The sequence below is a fragment of the Anguilla anguilla genome, chromosome 11 (genome assembly GCF_013347855.1).
Source record: "Anguilla anguilla isolate fAngAng1 chromosome 11, fAngAng1.pri, whole genome shotgun sequence".
Classification (NCBI taxonomy): Eukaryota; Metazoa; Chordata; class Actinopteri; order Anguilliformes; family Anguillidae; genus Anguilla; species Anguilla anguilla.
This window is the reverse complement of record NC_049211.1, coordinates 26,686,397-26,699,000: the sequence shown is the minus strand read 5'-3', so window position 1 is coordinate 26,699,000 and position 12,604 is coordinate 26,686,397. Positions and strand designations below refer to the sequence as shown.

General features: G+C 40.8%; 1 protein-coding gene across 2 annotated transcripts in view; it reads right to left on the bottom strand.

Annotated features, from left to right (window-relative positions):
• The window catches only part of kmt2d (lysine (K)-specific methyltransferase 2D), a 46,969-nt gene extending 40,207 nt beyond the window's left edge, over positions 1 to 6,762 (bottom strand). The window contains exons 1-3 of one of the 2 annotated variants that reach the window (XM_035380631.1): positions 5,727 to 6,762; positions 1,381 to 1,465; positions 517 to 610 (exon numbers count right to left, since the gene is read on the bottom strand). In XM_035380631.1, coding sequence (XP_035236522.1) covers positions 517 to 610; positions 1,381 to 1,429 — 143 coding nt within the window. In that variant the 5' untranslated portion in view covers positions 1,430 to 1,465; positions 5,727 to 6,762. Of the gene's footprint in view, positions 1 to 516; positions 611 to 1,380; positions 1,466 to 1,933; positions 2,603 to 5,726 lie in introns of those variants that run through there. The other variant, XM_035380633.1, reaches the window with a different exon arrangement.
• Between the last annotated feature and the right edge of the window lie 5,842 nt (positions 6,763 to 12,604).

The following is a 12,604-nucleotide window of genomic DNA, read 5'->3' as shown; positions in this document are numbered from 1 at the left end:
AAAAAAAAGAATCAAGATCATTAACTTGCAAAGCTCACACAGTATAGGTCACACCCAGAACAAAGATTATCTACAAAAACAAGATAGTGAACTCTTACAAGGAAAATAAATTCTGTTGCAGTCATTCTTAAAACAAGTTTTATGCTAGCGGAACAGTTAAAAGGGGTTCCCCTGCTGACCTATTCCAGAAACTGAAGAACTTTCAAAGTCCTTTTGAAAGTCACATTCTCTCAAATTCAAGGAGTTCATAAAAACTGTGCAGTAAGCTACATCACAAGTGTAGCAGAGAAATAATAAAGCAATATAAGAATGGCCTCAATAACCCAGAAAATGAAGGCTGTTCCAGGACCAGGTCTCTCAATACAACTCCAAACCCCTAACTATTTTGGACATAAAATATTTTTTTAAACCTGAGCACAAAGGTTTTCATGACAGTCAGTGAAATATCAACAATGTTATCCCCTGGAGCCGGGGGAAAGAGCGGTCGCCCGGTCTCTGGACAGGGCGGAGACTTACGCGGGCACGCTGGGCGTGTGCACGGGCGTGGTCACCGGGAGTGCCTCCGCAGCATGGGGCGGGTCCGGCTGCGTCGAGGAGGCGCCGTCATCAGCTGCAGGGAAACAGGCGCGTGCGTGAGCGAAGCGGAAAACACGCCCTTCGCGTTCAGAGCAGGCTGAATGCACAGCGGTTTGAGCAATTCCATGTTTTAGAAAAGCAGGTTAGTGTGGCCGGCAGCTGGTAATCTGCTTCCAGTAAGACCCGGCACGGCTCAAAGTGCTACGCACCGGGAGTGCCATTTTCATCTCTGCATAGGCTACAGTTGAGCAAGTCTCTACCATCCCACCTGATTCTGCACATTTCACACATCTCTCTCCCTACACCCCACCCTCCCTCCCTCCACCCCTCCACATGCCATGCACCCTCCAGTTTCGTGCCTCCTTTCCTTTCTACCAATTCCTGAAATATGTTTAACATGCACCATCAGTAAACTGCTAACAGAACTAGATCTGGCATCCTATACAGCAACAGTACCCCCATCACAAGCTCACTTTTGGCTTATTAATAATAACAACAACAATGACAACAACAGCAACATTAACGTTATTATTTAAATAGGGACAAAATTAGTTACTACGATTATCACTGATATTTTGCAGATGTTCTATAACTCAATTTAGTAAATGGCTCTTGCACAACACGACATGAGCTGTGAGATATCCAGTACAGACAAAACCTCCTGAATAATGCTTTAAATATGCGCCAAATAGCCTGTTATAAGAAACGCCCCGACACTGCCCTGAGGATGACCTGTTCACACATAATCAACCCAGAATGCAAGCTGTTCTTCTAAAGCTTTCCGGTCTCTCCATGGACGCTTACCTGCCGTTTCAGAGTCATTCTCCTCGCAGTTTGATTTCTGCTCATCCATCCCTTCCTCCGCTTGTGATCTCCCTCAAAGAGAGACCTGCAACGCAGCACAGGGACAGTCACATGCGAGATTCCAAACAAGTGCAATTTCGTCATTTATGAGGTGGTCACATAATGCCTGTGCACTGTTTAGTGTCCCTTCTTATTGCATTGACCACTCAATGGCAGGATTTGGCGCAAAACACTGCAGGACACGCAAGTAGTTCTACGGCCGAAATGTCAAGTTCCCATATCTCGTGCGCGACTAATTCATATACAGGTAAGGCTAGTGGGTTCCATTCATCAGCACAACGCCTATTTTTTGGACAAAGAACAATGTTACAAGCGTCCCGTTTTTTAAACGAAAAGTGTCGTTTAACAATTTCCCTCATTTTGCTAAATATACCGTGACTGAACAGACTTTCTGCGTTTGTATACTGCACCAGCTTACATCAAGCTAACTAGACAGACATCTAGCTACATATCGTTTTAGTTGGCTCCATCGCAGCAGACAAAATGTAATTACCTGTAGTCATGTAGTCATCTGGGCATGTGAGCAAGACAACGGTTTCACTATTCCCCGATTATTTTCACCTTCATAGCCTCCTAGCTGAATACGCAAATGTAACCACTGATAACCATTTTAAGCACAAACCTCAACCAACTGAAGTCAAGAATACATCGTATAGTCGCACTTTCAGTTAATAACCAGACCCGTCTTCACAGATCTATGATAAAATACAACTAAATATGGCTGCATAGCTCATTTCTAAAACTCGTAGAGAGATGGAATATATGGCTAGCTTGCCACCTAGCTAGCCTGTTAATGCTTGCCAACTCTTTGCAAATAATTGCCAAATAGTCACTGAGCATTGTATGGATATTCCGATTAAATATTACCTAGAAATCAAAACATAATTTCAAGCAGGAGGACAAATTTCTAAGAAGGTGCACATAACATCGACTATAAATATTGTTTTCTGTAAATAAAACTACCCCCAAGCCAGATACACAAAGAAATTACAGCTTCCGTGTGCTTCACTTCCTGTACGTCGTGCTGCAACCCAGAGATCTCAGGCAATAGTTCCGATGCAGGTGATCCAAAACCAAAAATACTGTAAACATTCAAATATAAAATTCTCAACCTAATGCGACAGGGTTGCTTACATCATCGGTGCGTACATCTAATGAATAGCCTTACATTGATACATACTAAGGGAAATATCAAACGATGAAATCACAATAGAAAGCAAACATGACAAATATTTACAGTAAAAGTAATTATTTTTCCCCTGAAGAACAAACAGGTGGAAATTAAACGAAACGTAAACGGAATCAATAATTACAAACAAAATGAGTGAAATAAAGGCTATCACACACTACGCCTATATTTTACGATGCCACAAAGTGCTGACACTGTTCATGAAACCGAAACAGTAATAAGGCGATATAACAGTGGTGGGTCTAGTTACCTTTGGATTTTTGTAACCATTTTAAAGCATGTTACATTGGGGGAAAAATCACTTTCCAAATGGCTGGTTGACTGTAGTGACATTAAAGCATTGTGGTTACAGATCAACGTCAAAAACATAAGGCAACAGCGCTCCCACGACACTCTCGGGTTTTGCCACAAGTCTTATCGGGACTTTCAGTCCTGATCAAGGAAACGCGGTTGGAAATTAATCAGCAAATGCCCACCGCACACATACACATCCCACAGCCTTAACTGCCTCCATGTCCTCGCTTTAGTGCCACACTTCCTCCAGTTGCAAGAGGCCGTTTTACCAGGGGAAGTGAATTTGAAGCCACTGTGGCGCTAAATCAACTGAACCTTAACGAGACGTTTAGCTGGGCGGTTGGCATTACATTCCTCACACACGCACACGCGTCGAACAGTCTGAAGACGTATGCATTTATACCACCGCTCTAGTTTTCGGGTAGAGTCACAGCCTATACCCTGTGTAACTTAAAATGCAACAAGGTTTACCAATAGCTGATCTCTGTACGTTTAAGTGGCCTTTTAGTGGGTTACGCACCGTAGTAATGACCTTGTGAACAAATTTGGTTACCAAACTCGCCACACATACAGCATTACACCAATGCGCATTGCTAACAAGTGGCACGTTCAGACTAAAACAATGTACCCCGTACAGAACTACTGTGTACTGCAGTTCTTTGATTACCTCCCTTTTTCAGGTTTTCTATAAAAGCTTAAAGGGACACAGTCATTTGAAGCTGACACTTGAAAACTTAATTTTGCCTAACTTTCGTCACCGCTACCTTATGTTAACCTTCACTAATAGGCTGACACATAATGTTTATGCGAAGGTGATGTCCTCGTATGCCCTAGATTAGTACCGGTATTAGTATTAGTTGTGTTCCATTGCTTATTTGATGCTGATTGCGATTTATCCCTTACACCAACAACAGTCCAAATATTCACACAAGCATTCAAGTTGTCGGATGCGATTAGCTAGGAAGTTATCTAGTCATACAATATTGCATGGTTTGTTCACATTGATAGTCTACTGCGATATAAGGCGCAGCTTCTAATAGGAGCAGGTTTTATTTTGACATATTCTGGTAGAGTTGTCCTGGCCTTCACAACTAAAATAAGCAAGCAGTTCACATTGTATTTTTGTATAAAAACGACGGATCCGCCGCACTCACAGTGGAGTGAATAAACTTTGATGCGAAATGACGGCAGCCACGACAGTGGCGTCGCCTGAAATGCGGCCATGCTTGCCAAAAAAGCTCCTGGCCTTCTTTGATCGGGTCCACGTCGATTAATACTATCGTTAACACACATTTAATATTCACTCCGTTTAATGTTTTATTTGAATTCTTAACGATTGTTTTATTACGAACCATGTAAACATAACTAGAAAATAGAAGCATTGTGGGCAAATGACTGATATGTTCCCAAACTGACAGTTACCTAGCCAAGTTGGCGAAATACTAACATAATGAATGTTCACACCGGCCTGCCACTAGCATTAACCATGAATAAAATGTCGAGTACAAATGACGTTAGCCAAGTTACAATTATTAATGGCAACATATCTAGTCTAACGTTAGATTCTAGCTTATCTAACAGCTAGAACACCACATTCTACTACTCCACATTTAGCTTACGTCAGTTAACCAGCTTACTTACTTGGCCATCAAGCTAGCGTTAGACTAGTTGGTAATACTCCTGTAGCCAAAGGCTGCAATCTGAATCTGTTAGGACGATACAAACTATCTTTCCAGGAAGCTACAATATTGTTTCCAATCAACTAAAAATTGCCGACTAGCTAGTTTAGATGTTGATTAACAAGCTTAAGGTGAGACCAAAAGATTTAGCTAGTTCAACGAGATAGCTTAAAATGGAAAGGTGATGTTTTAACAGTAGCAACCCAACATTACTCTAATGTTACCTGCAGTCCATCAAGGTGAGAGCAATTCATGTTAAGTTAACCAAAGCTGTGTAGCTACTCAACTAATAAACTTAGATGAACGCCAATTCTCTGAACCAAATGTTGTTTTCATTTCAGCATAACTTAAACTTGTCACGTAGACTAGCTAGAAAACAAAGTAATTGCAAATCGGTTAACTAGTTTATCGACTTGGCTGGCTAGCTAAATAACCAAAGCGTGGGAGGGGATCTTTGTGGTCAAGGTTATGGTCAGTGAGTTCATATTAACAACACAACTTAGCCAAGCTATAATGCTCGCTAGCGTAGCTTATGAATCAACGACTAGTTGCGAATTATTAAAACGCATCAGACGGGGTTTAGGTTTAAACGCCAGCTAGCCCAAATAACAAGCCGAGCTAAAACAGTATCTTGTCGGACATCTGAAGTTTGCAACCGAACTTGCCGCATAATACAAACACCGATGATGTTTAAAAGTTGGTCACAGCTGTCACAGCTAGCTTGTGGAAGCTAGCTACAAGGCAAGCTAAATTGTAGCTAACGTTAAGCCAATTTAGCTAGCTACTAATGTTGGCTAGCTAGGTAAGCCACCTTCCCGGCCATGACAAACAGAACCGTGCCCATAAATAAACCAATTCATGGCAATGTAGTAAGTTAGCTACTTTGAAAACTACACTTTGTAACACTTTTCACCCACCTTTACAACACATTTTTGTTTACACAGCTCTTTTGAATCAGGTTAGCTAACGTTAGCTTCAAGCTAGTCGGAATATACACGCACTTTAAATTCTAGCAAGCTCATATTTTAAACTCAAGTGCATTGCTCATTTGGGTTATCCAGTACGAACAGCAACGACGCACCAAGATAAACTGTCGCAGATACAATTTTTTTTGTTTAACTCACCTCTCAGAGTGCGATCCAAATGTTTTCGTACATCAGAGCAATCCTCCTGAAACAAATTTCTTGTAACGTTACGACTTTCATTTGTGTAGCTACAGCTTGCTACCGAGCCAGCTAAAATATGTATGATGAGCAGGTAAGTGCTCAGTGGGTGGCTAGCTAGCTAAGCATTTAGCCAACAACTCATTAATAAGTATAATGTCCCAGACGTAAATCCTTTACATGGTAACGTTACAATCCGAACAGGGCTTAGAGCGCCGCAATCTCTGATCTCGATGTCCCAGATAGGTTCCTAGCTGCAGCTATGTCCGGCAGGTTTTCAAGAGCAGTTGTGGTTTACGCTAACGTTACACAAACGTTGCGTCCGATACTTTTTTTTTGTTAGTCCAGAGTAAAGTACTCATCCGCGGTAGATTCCAATGAGATCACAGGCGACAGATTGTATTAAACAATATTCCGGGTCTTGATGTTACCAACTTTATTTATGCTCTGGTCACACACTAGATGACTTCCATTCTGAACTCATCCACGAGTGAGACTTGCTCCTTCTAGTTAGCAAGCTTGCTAACGCGTTGGCAACGAAAACTGTGGTGTGAGCTAACGTTAGTTAGCAAATGTTAGCTTTCCAGATATTGTTGCAGGAAAATGGTCTTACTGGTCTATACTGCAAAAAGTATAAAGTTGTCTAACCAACACTGTCTGTGTAGTTTCCTACAAATGTAATTTGAACAGAAGTGTGGGGATTGGAGCAATGAAGAGGGAGAGAAGGTAGGTAAGGGAAGCCATTTTCAACCACGGAGAAATTAACTCCCATGGGCGCCACTTTTTTATTCGAACACACGCTCTCATCACAACAAAAAATAATTCTCTAATCTGAACAGCAAACAAAGAATGCAAACCGTATCTAAGTCATACGAATCCACTTCTCAAGTTCACAAATATTTCATGTCAATTTACTAATTCCGTTAGTTCTTTTTTCGTTCGGGAAACCGTACTGAATGTTGTGAAACTCGAGGAAGAATACATACACCAAGATGTTGAGCTTATGATCCATGTTCTGGTCCCAGAATGGGAACACAGGAACTACCAAAAACTCGCGATATCATTGGTCGCATAACGCAGATCTGTGATTTCATTGCTCCCGCCAAGATTGAGGCGGGACTCTGGGCGTATACTTTGATTTGTCTATGTTCGCTCGCCCTGTTGAAGCTTTAAAGGAGCTTTTCTCGTAGCAATTTTGAGTGACCTGTCGATGGTATAGCGAGTTGATGTGCATAAATTTGCCCGTATAATCGTGGCTGAAATGCTGTCAATGAGGACCGTATAATAATCTAATAATATAAAAAGAAAAGCCACCATAACTGCACTCCATAGAGGTTGAAAACCAAGAAGTCCCACCACCACTGAAAAACACTAACAGATTTTCAGAGATTTTCTTCAGAGGAGGATTTTATTATTTCAGATTGTGGTTTTGAAGGTAATTAGATATCTAGATGAAACCATAAAACAAATGTGCTGCAATGGTTAATAAAAAAAAAATTAAAAGACCCCCTATAGGCACCCCCACACCACAGCCTTAACAACAAAATGACACATTAACAGTTTTTATTGTTTGAAATTATTTTATAAAATATCTTTGTCAAACCACAGAACAAAATATGATTTCGAATTAATTTTTTGTCAGTGGATACTGCCATTTTTTTATACAATAGGTAAACGTGAAAAACATTTCATTCGCACCCACGGCTTTAGTCAAGCGAATTTACTATGTATTTGTTAATTACACCATTTGTGTGTGTGTATGTGTATGTGTGGGTGTGTGTGCGCGCGTGCACCCACACACATGCAAACAAACCAATTTTAGTCCATGCATACATAAGTGCTGTTTAACATTCTGAGCAAGGTAATTAAGAATTGAAGCAATTTGTGATGAAATTGGTTTCCTGATTTCTCATGTTGGAATAAATCCTAAAATAGCTTTCATGAGATATCATAGATACCCTGGCAAACACAGTCTGAAAAATGAGAGTAATATGAGACTGGATATGCATGATAGTTGAGTCTCCTATCAATTACATATGGAATTTTCTTATACAGACATTAGACCAAATCTCCAAATGTCACAGATATGGCTTGCGTTTATTGAGACCCATGGTTTGCACAAATATATCTAAAAGGTCTCACTACTAAGGAGCAAAGCACCAATGTTTCCTCCCATACAAGGTGCACTGACTTTTTCAATACCATAGTGCCCTTGCCCTTGGCTAGACATCAAAACAGTACATTGCAATCACTTAGCAAATGCTCTTATCCAGAGTGGCATACCTAAGTGGAGAACATCAGTGTAACTGTCAGGACTACAAAAATGTGGTACCACCAAGAAGGCACAGAGGGTATTCATAATCAATATGTGTTATGTTAAACCAACAAATCACACTTTTGTTTTATTGTAACTAAAGAAAGTACCACTAGACAGATAACCTACAGTGCCTTGAAAAATTATTTGCCACTGTCCTTCCTTTCATCTATGATTAAATAATTGTTACCCTGAATGGTTTCAGATCTTAGACAAGATGTAATATTAGAGAAAGGAAAACAGTAAACACAAAACATTTTTTTTTAAATTTAATTTATTCAATGGAAAAGTAATTACATTACAGGCATTTAGCAGACGCTCTTATCCAGAGCGACTTACACAACTTTTACACAGCATTTTACATTGTATCCATTTATACAGCTGGATATACACTGAAGCAATTCCGGTTAAGTACCTTGCTCAAGGGTACAACGGCAGTGTCCTTACCCGGGAATCGAACCTGCGACCTTTTGGTTACAAGCCCAGTTCCTTACCCACTGTGCTACACCCCGTAATTAAACACCCATATCACCTATGTGTACAAGTAATACCTCACCATCAAAGTAGTCACCACAAAGTTTCTACAAGCACACTATGCCACGATCAAAGTAAATTTCAGAGGAGATGAGAAAAAAAGTTGGTGAAATTTATCAGTCTGGAAAGGGTTATAAAGCCATTTTTAAGGCTCTGAGACTCCACCGAACCACAGTTAGAGCATTATCTCCAAATGGAGAACACTTGGAACAGTGGTGAATCTTCCCAGCAGTGGCCAGCCTGCCTAATTTTCTCTAAAGACACAGCAATAACTCATCCAGTAAGTCACAAAAGATCCCAGAAGAAAATCCAAAGAACTGAAGGCCTTTGTATCCTCGGCTAAGGTCAGTGTTCATGACTCCACAATAAGAAAAAGACTGGGCACAAATGGGATTCATGGGAGAGTAGCAAGGCAGAAACCACTGCTAACCATCAATGTTCGTCTCACATTTGCAAAAAAGCACCTGGATGTCCATAGAACAATAACCCTTTACATTGAATGTTCTATGGACAGATGAGGCAAAAGTGGAACATTTAAAAAAAAAACACAGTTCCCATTATGTCTAGCATAGAACAAATACAGCATTTCACAGTAAGAACATCATACCAACAGTCAAACATGGTGGTAGTGTAATGATGAGGGGATGCTTTGCTGCCTCAGGACCTGGACAACTTGCCATTATTGAAGGAACTATGAATTCTGCTGTGTACCAAAAAGAGATAGGAGACGTGACCTGGAAGTACAAGTGGGGGGGGGGGGGGTGTTGTTGGGGGCTCCTAGAGGTGCAGAGGGAGCTGAATGGATAGGTCTGGTTGGTGTGTACATACTTATAATATTTTAAAGATATTACAGAGCTGTCCATTTCGCTGCTTAAATGTGATCCAATATGGGTAGCCAGTGGAGGGAGATGATAAAGGGAGTAACGAGTCTGGGGAAGTTGCAGATCAGAGAGACACTATGATTGGTCTTCATAAAATGGACTGTGGCTGGGCTTCTAATGGCAACCATTCTAATGGCATTGGTTCTATTATTACCACAGGGCTCACTAAGTCTCATTTTCTAATTGTCTCACAGTTGTACCCACATGGGATGGACTGCATGCACATTAAAACATGTATATCACATTCTTGGTGTTGCAGCCAATTACCCTTTGAATGTATGCTGGATTATATAATATATGGATTGGATTTATATAGCACACTTCATCTCATGATCTCATGAACACTTTACAGTGAAGGGCAGGACCCCCACCTCAATGAACAGCATTATGTTGAACCTACCTGGGTGATGTACAGCAGCCATTTTACACCAGAACGCTCACCCCACTAAAGTCAAGGTGAAGGGCAGGATCCCCCAGGAGGTATTAATACAACAATTAAACTTAAGGATGATTTAGTGGCCAGACAGCGAATTTGGTTTTGGCACCGGGAAAAGCTACCCCTTCGATAAATGCCTTTATCTGTATCTTTAATCACCACAGCAAGTTAGGACCTTGGTTTCACCTCTCATCCAAAAGATGACAAATTAAACACTGCTAGTAAGGTGTAGCATAGGGCTGGGCAATTTCCAGCAACTATTACAAATGATGGAAGGGGTTGGTATTAAGTTCCACATTTCTACAACACCCTTTCATATCCTAAATTTGTCTTTATTACTTTTAATGTATTTTTAATGATACATAAGTTTATAATGAAGAAAAAGATTATTTTCATATTTATTTTTCATCTCTGTGTTTACAGTGTGTGTATTACCTTGTTATCATATTGTAGGCATTCTGAAATATTTAAATCTTTGTTAGAAAACGTTGACACTGCATTTCTTGCTGTATTGTTTTGGTCGAACTAGACACGTCACAAAAAAAAAAAAAACACATTAAAACAAACACATAATCAACCAGAATCAAATTTATTTCGAAGCCATTAAGTGGGGTATCACAAATTACCTGTAATATAACAATGTCTGAAGTTCAGAAAAATCGTCGAAATTAAATGACGACAGAACGAACGGAAAAGGATGCAATATGCCTCCAGTTACTCTCTTGGGCACCTAGAGAATAAGTTAATATTCAATTAGGCCAAAACATTCGGTATTCTCCCCGCACCAGAAGAGGACTGTGACCTGTGATCTGAGCGACCAAGCACTAATGAATATTCATAAATGTGTATGAATAATTCAAAAGCTCAGTCATGGACATAGGCAGTAGGCAATATACATAGCTGAACTCTGTGTCTGGCGTAATGACGCAGATAAATTGTAGGAATAATTCATGCATGTTAATATTAATATATATTTCTCTCTTGTATCAATTCATACCAACAATACCAACTCATTACATTGCCAAGTAACCGAAAAAATAATATTGCTGTCACATTTACACATACCAAACATCATAACGTGTCCCAATTGCCACGCTTATTCTATGGTGCCTGTAGTCGAGGCATTTCTTTGCGTACACGAGCATAAGATACTGATAGAATAGGCACTGGGATAAAACAAATGGTAATATTGGACGTGCGTTTCGTTTACGAAGTCGTCAAATCCAAAATAAATATGAAATAGAACACTGAACATGCTTTGCTTGTTGCTACATAATAAAACAACTTACATTAAGGTACACTACCGTCATTATCTCTATCAGGAAGGAGCACAAGAAAAACTGAAATAATTCCCAACTTCCGCCTTATGATAATAGTGACCAATTAAAAGCCAGCGATTTCATTGCGAGGACCAATTAAAACTGCAACTTTAAGTGGTTCAATGTCCATTCCTTAGGACTAAGTTGGATCTGTCGTTAGTACACTGTCCAGCGTAAACCCGATGATGTATCACTCCGCGTATTTTAACTCTTCCTTTACACATTACACATAACTATCAGACTCTGTCCCGCTCACATATTCGGAGGAAATGGGGTCACAGCATAATTTTGGGGACGTGGGCGAAGGAGGCACTTTATGATAGTTAATAGACGATGTCACGTTTGATTAAACACTGCTGTGTTTATAATGCATTGTAGGCTATACATTAGATTGACCAAAATAAACTCCAGTAATATAGAATTATAGTATAATGTCATTTAGAGTACAAAAAACTGCTATGTGTCAGGTTGTCTCATAAATGACGCAAAATACAGCTAAAATGTTGCTGAACATCAGCAGCAGTAACCCGGGCGTGCAGATTTTTCCTGTATAACATCCGGAGAATCCGCCCCTTTCTCACCACCTACTCAACCCAGCTCCTGGTCCAAGCAATGGTACTATCCCGCCTGGACTACTGCAACTCTCTTCTGGCTGGACTACCGGCATCTGCCATCAGACCCCTGCAACTCATTCAGAATGCTACAGCTCGTCTGGTCTTCAACCTCCCCAGACACTCCCACGTCACTCCCCTGCTCACTACCCTCCACTGGCTGCCTGTTATAGCTCGCATCAAATTTAAAACATTGGTCCTAGCATACCAGGCAGTCAAGGGATCAGCCCCAGCATACCTCCACAAGATCTTCAAACCCTACATGCCAGCCAGACCCCTCCGTTCTGTTACCTCAGGACGCCTGGCACCTCCCCCTCTTCGCACCTGCGCTTCCCGAACACATCTCCTGTCTGTTCTGGCCCCACGATGATGGAATGACCTCCCCGTGGAGGTCAGAACAGCTGAGACACTGACCCACTTCAAGCGACGACTGAAGACTCACCTCTTCAGGCTGCACCTCTCCCCATCCCTCCCTACCTCCCTGTAATCTCTTAATTGACTAAGCTTAGGGTTGTAACTAGGTAGCTGTTTCGTAGGTGACTTAGTTAACGTACTTGTCTTAACTACTGCTTGTATTTTTGCATAGACTGCGTTGTTACTGTTCTCGTTTGTGTTAATGTTAATCAGTCCAAGTTGAACTAAGCGGTTGTTCCCTGCACTAGGAACGGTACTTCTCTCTAGGGTTTTCGACATACTTGTTCCTGGTTATGATTATACACTTTGTTGTACGTCGCTCTGGATAAA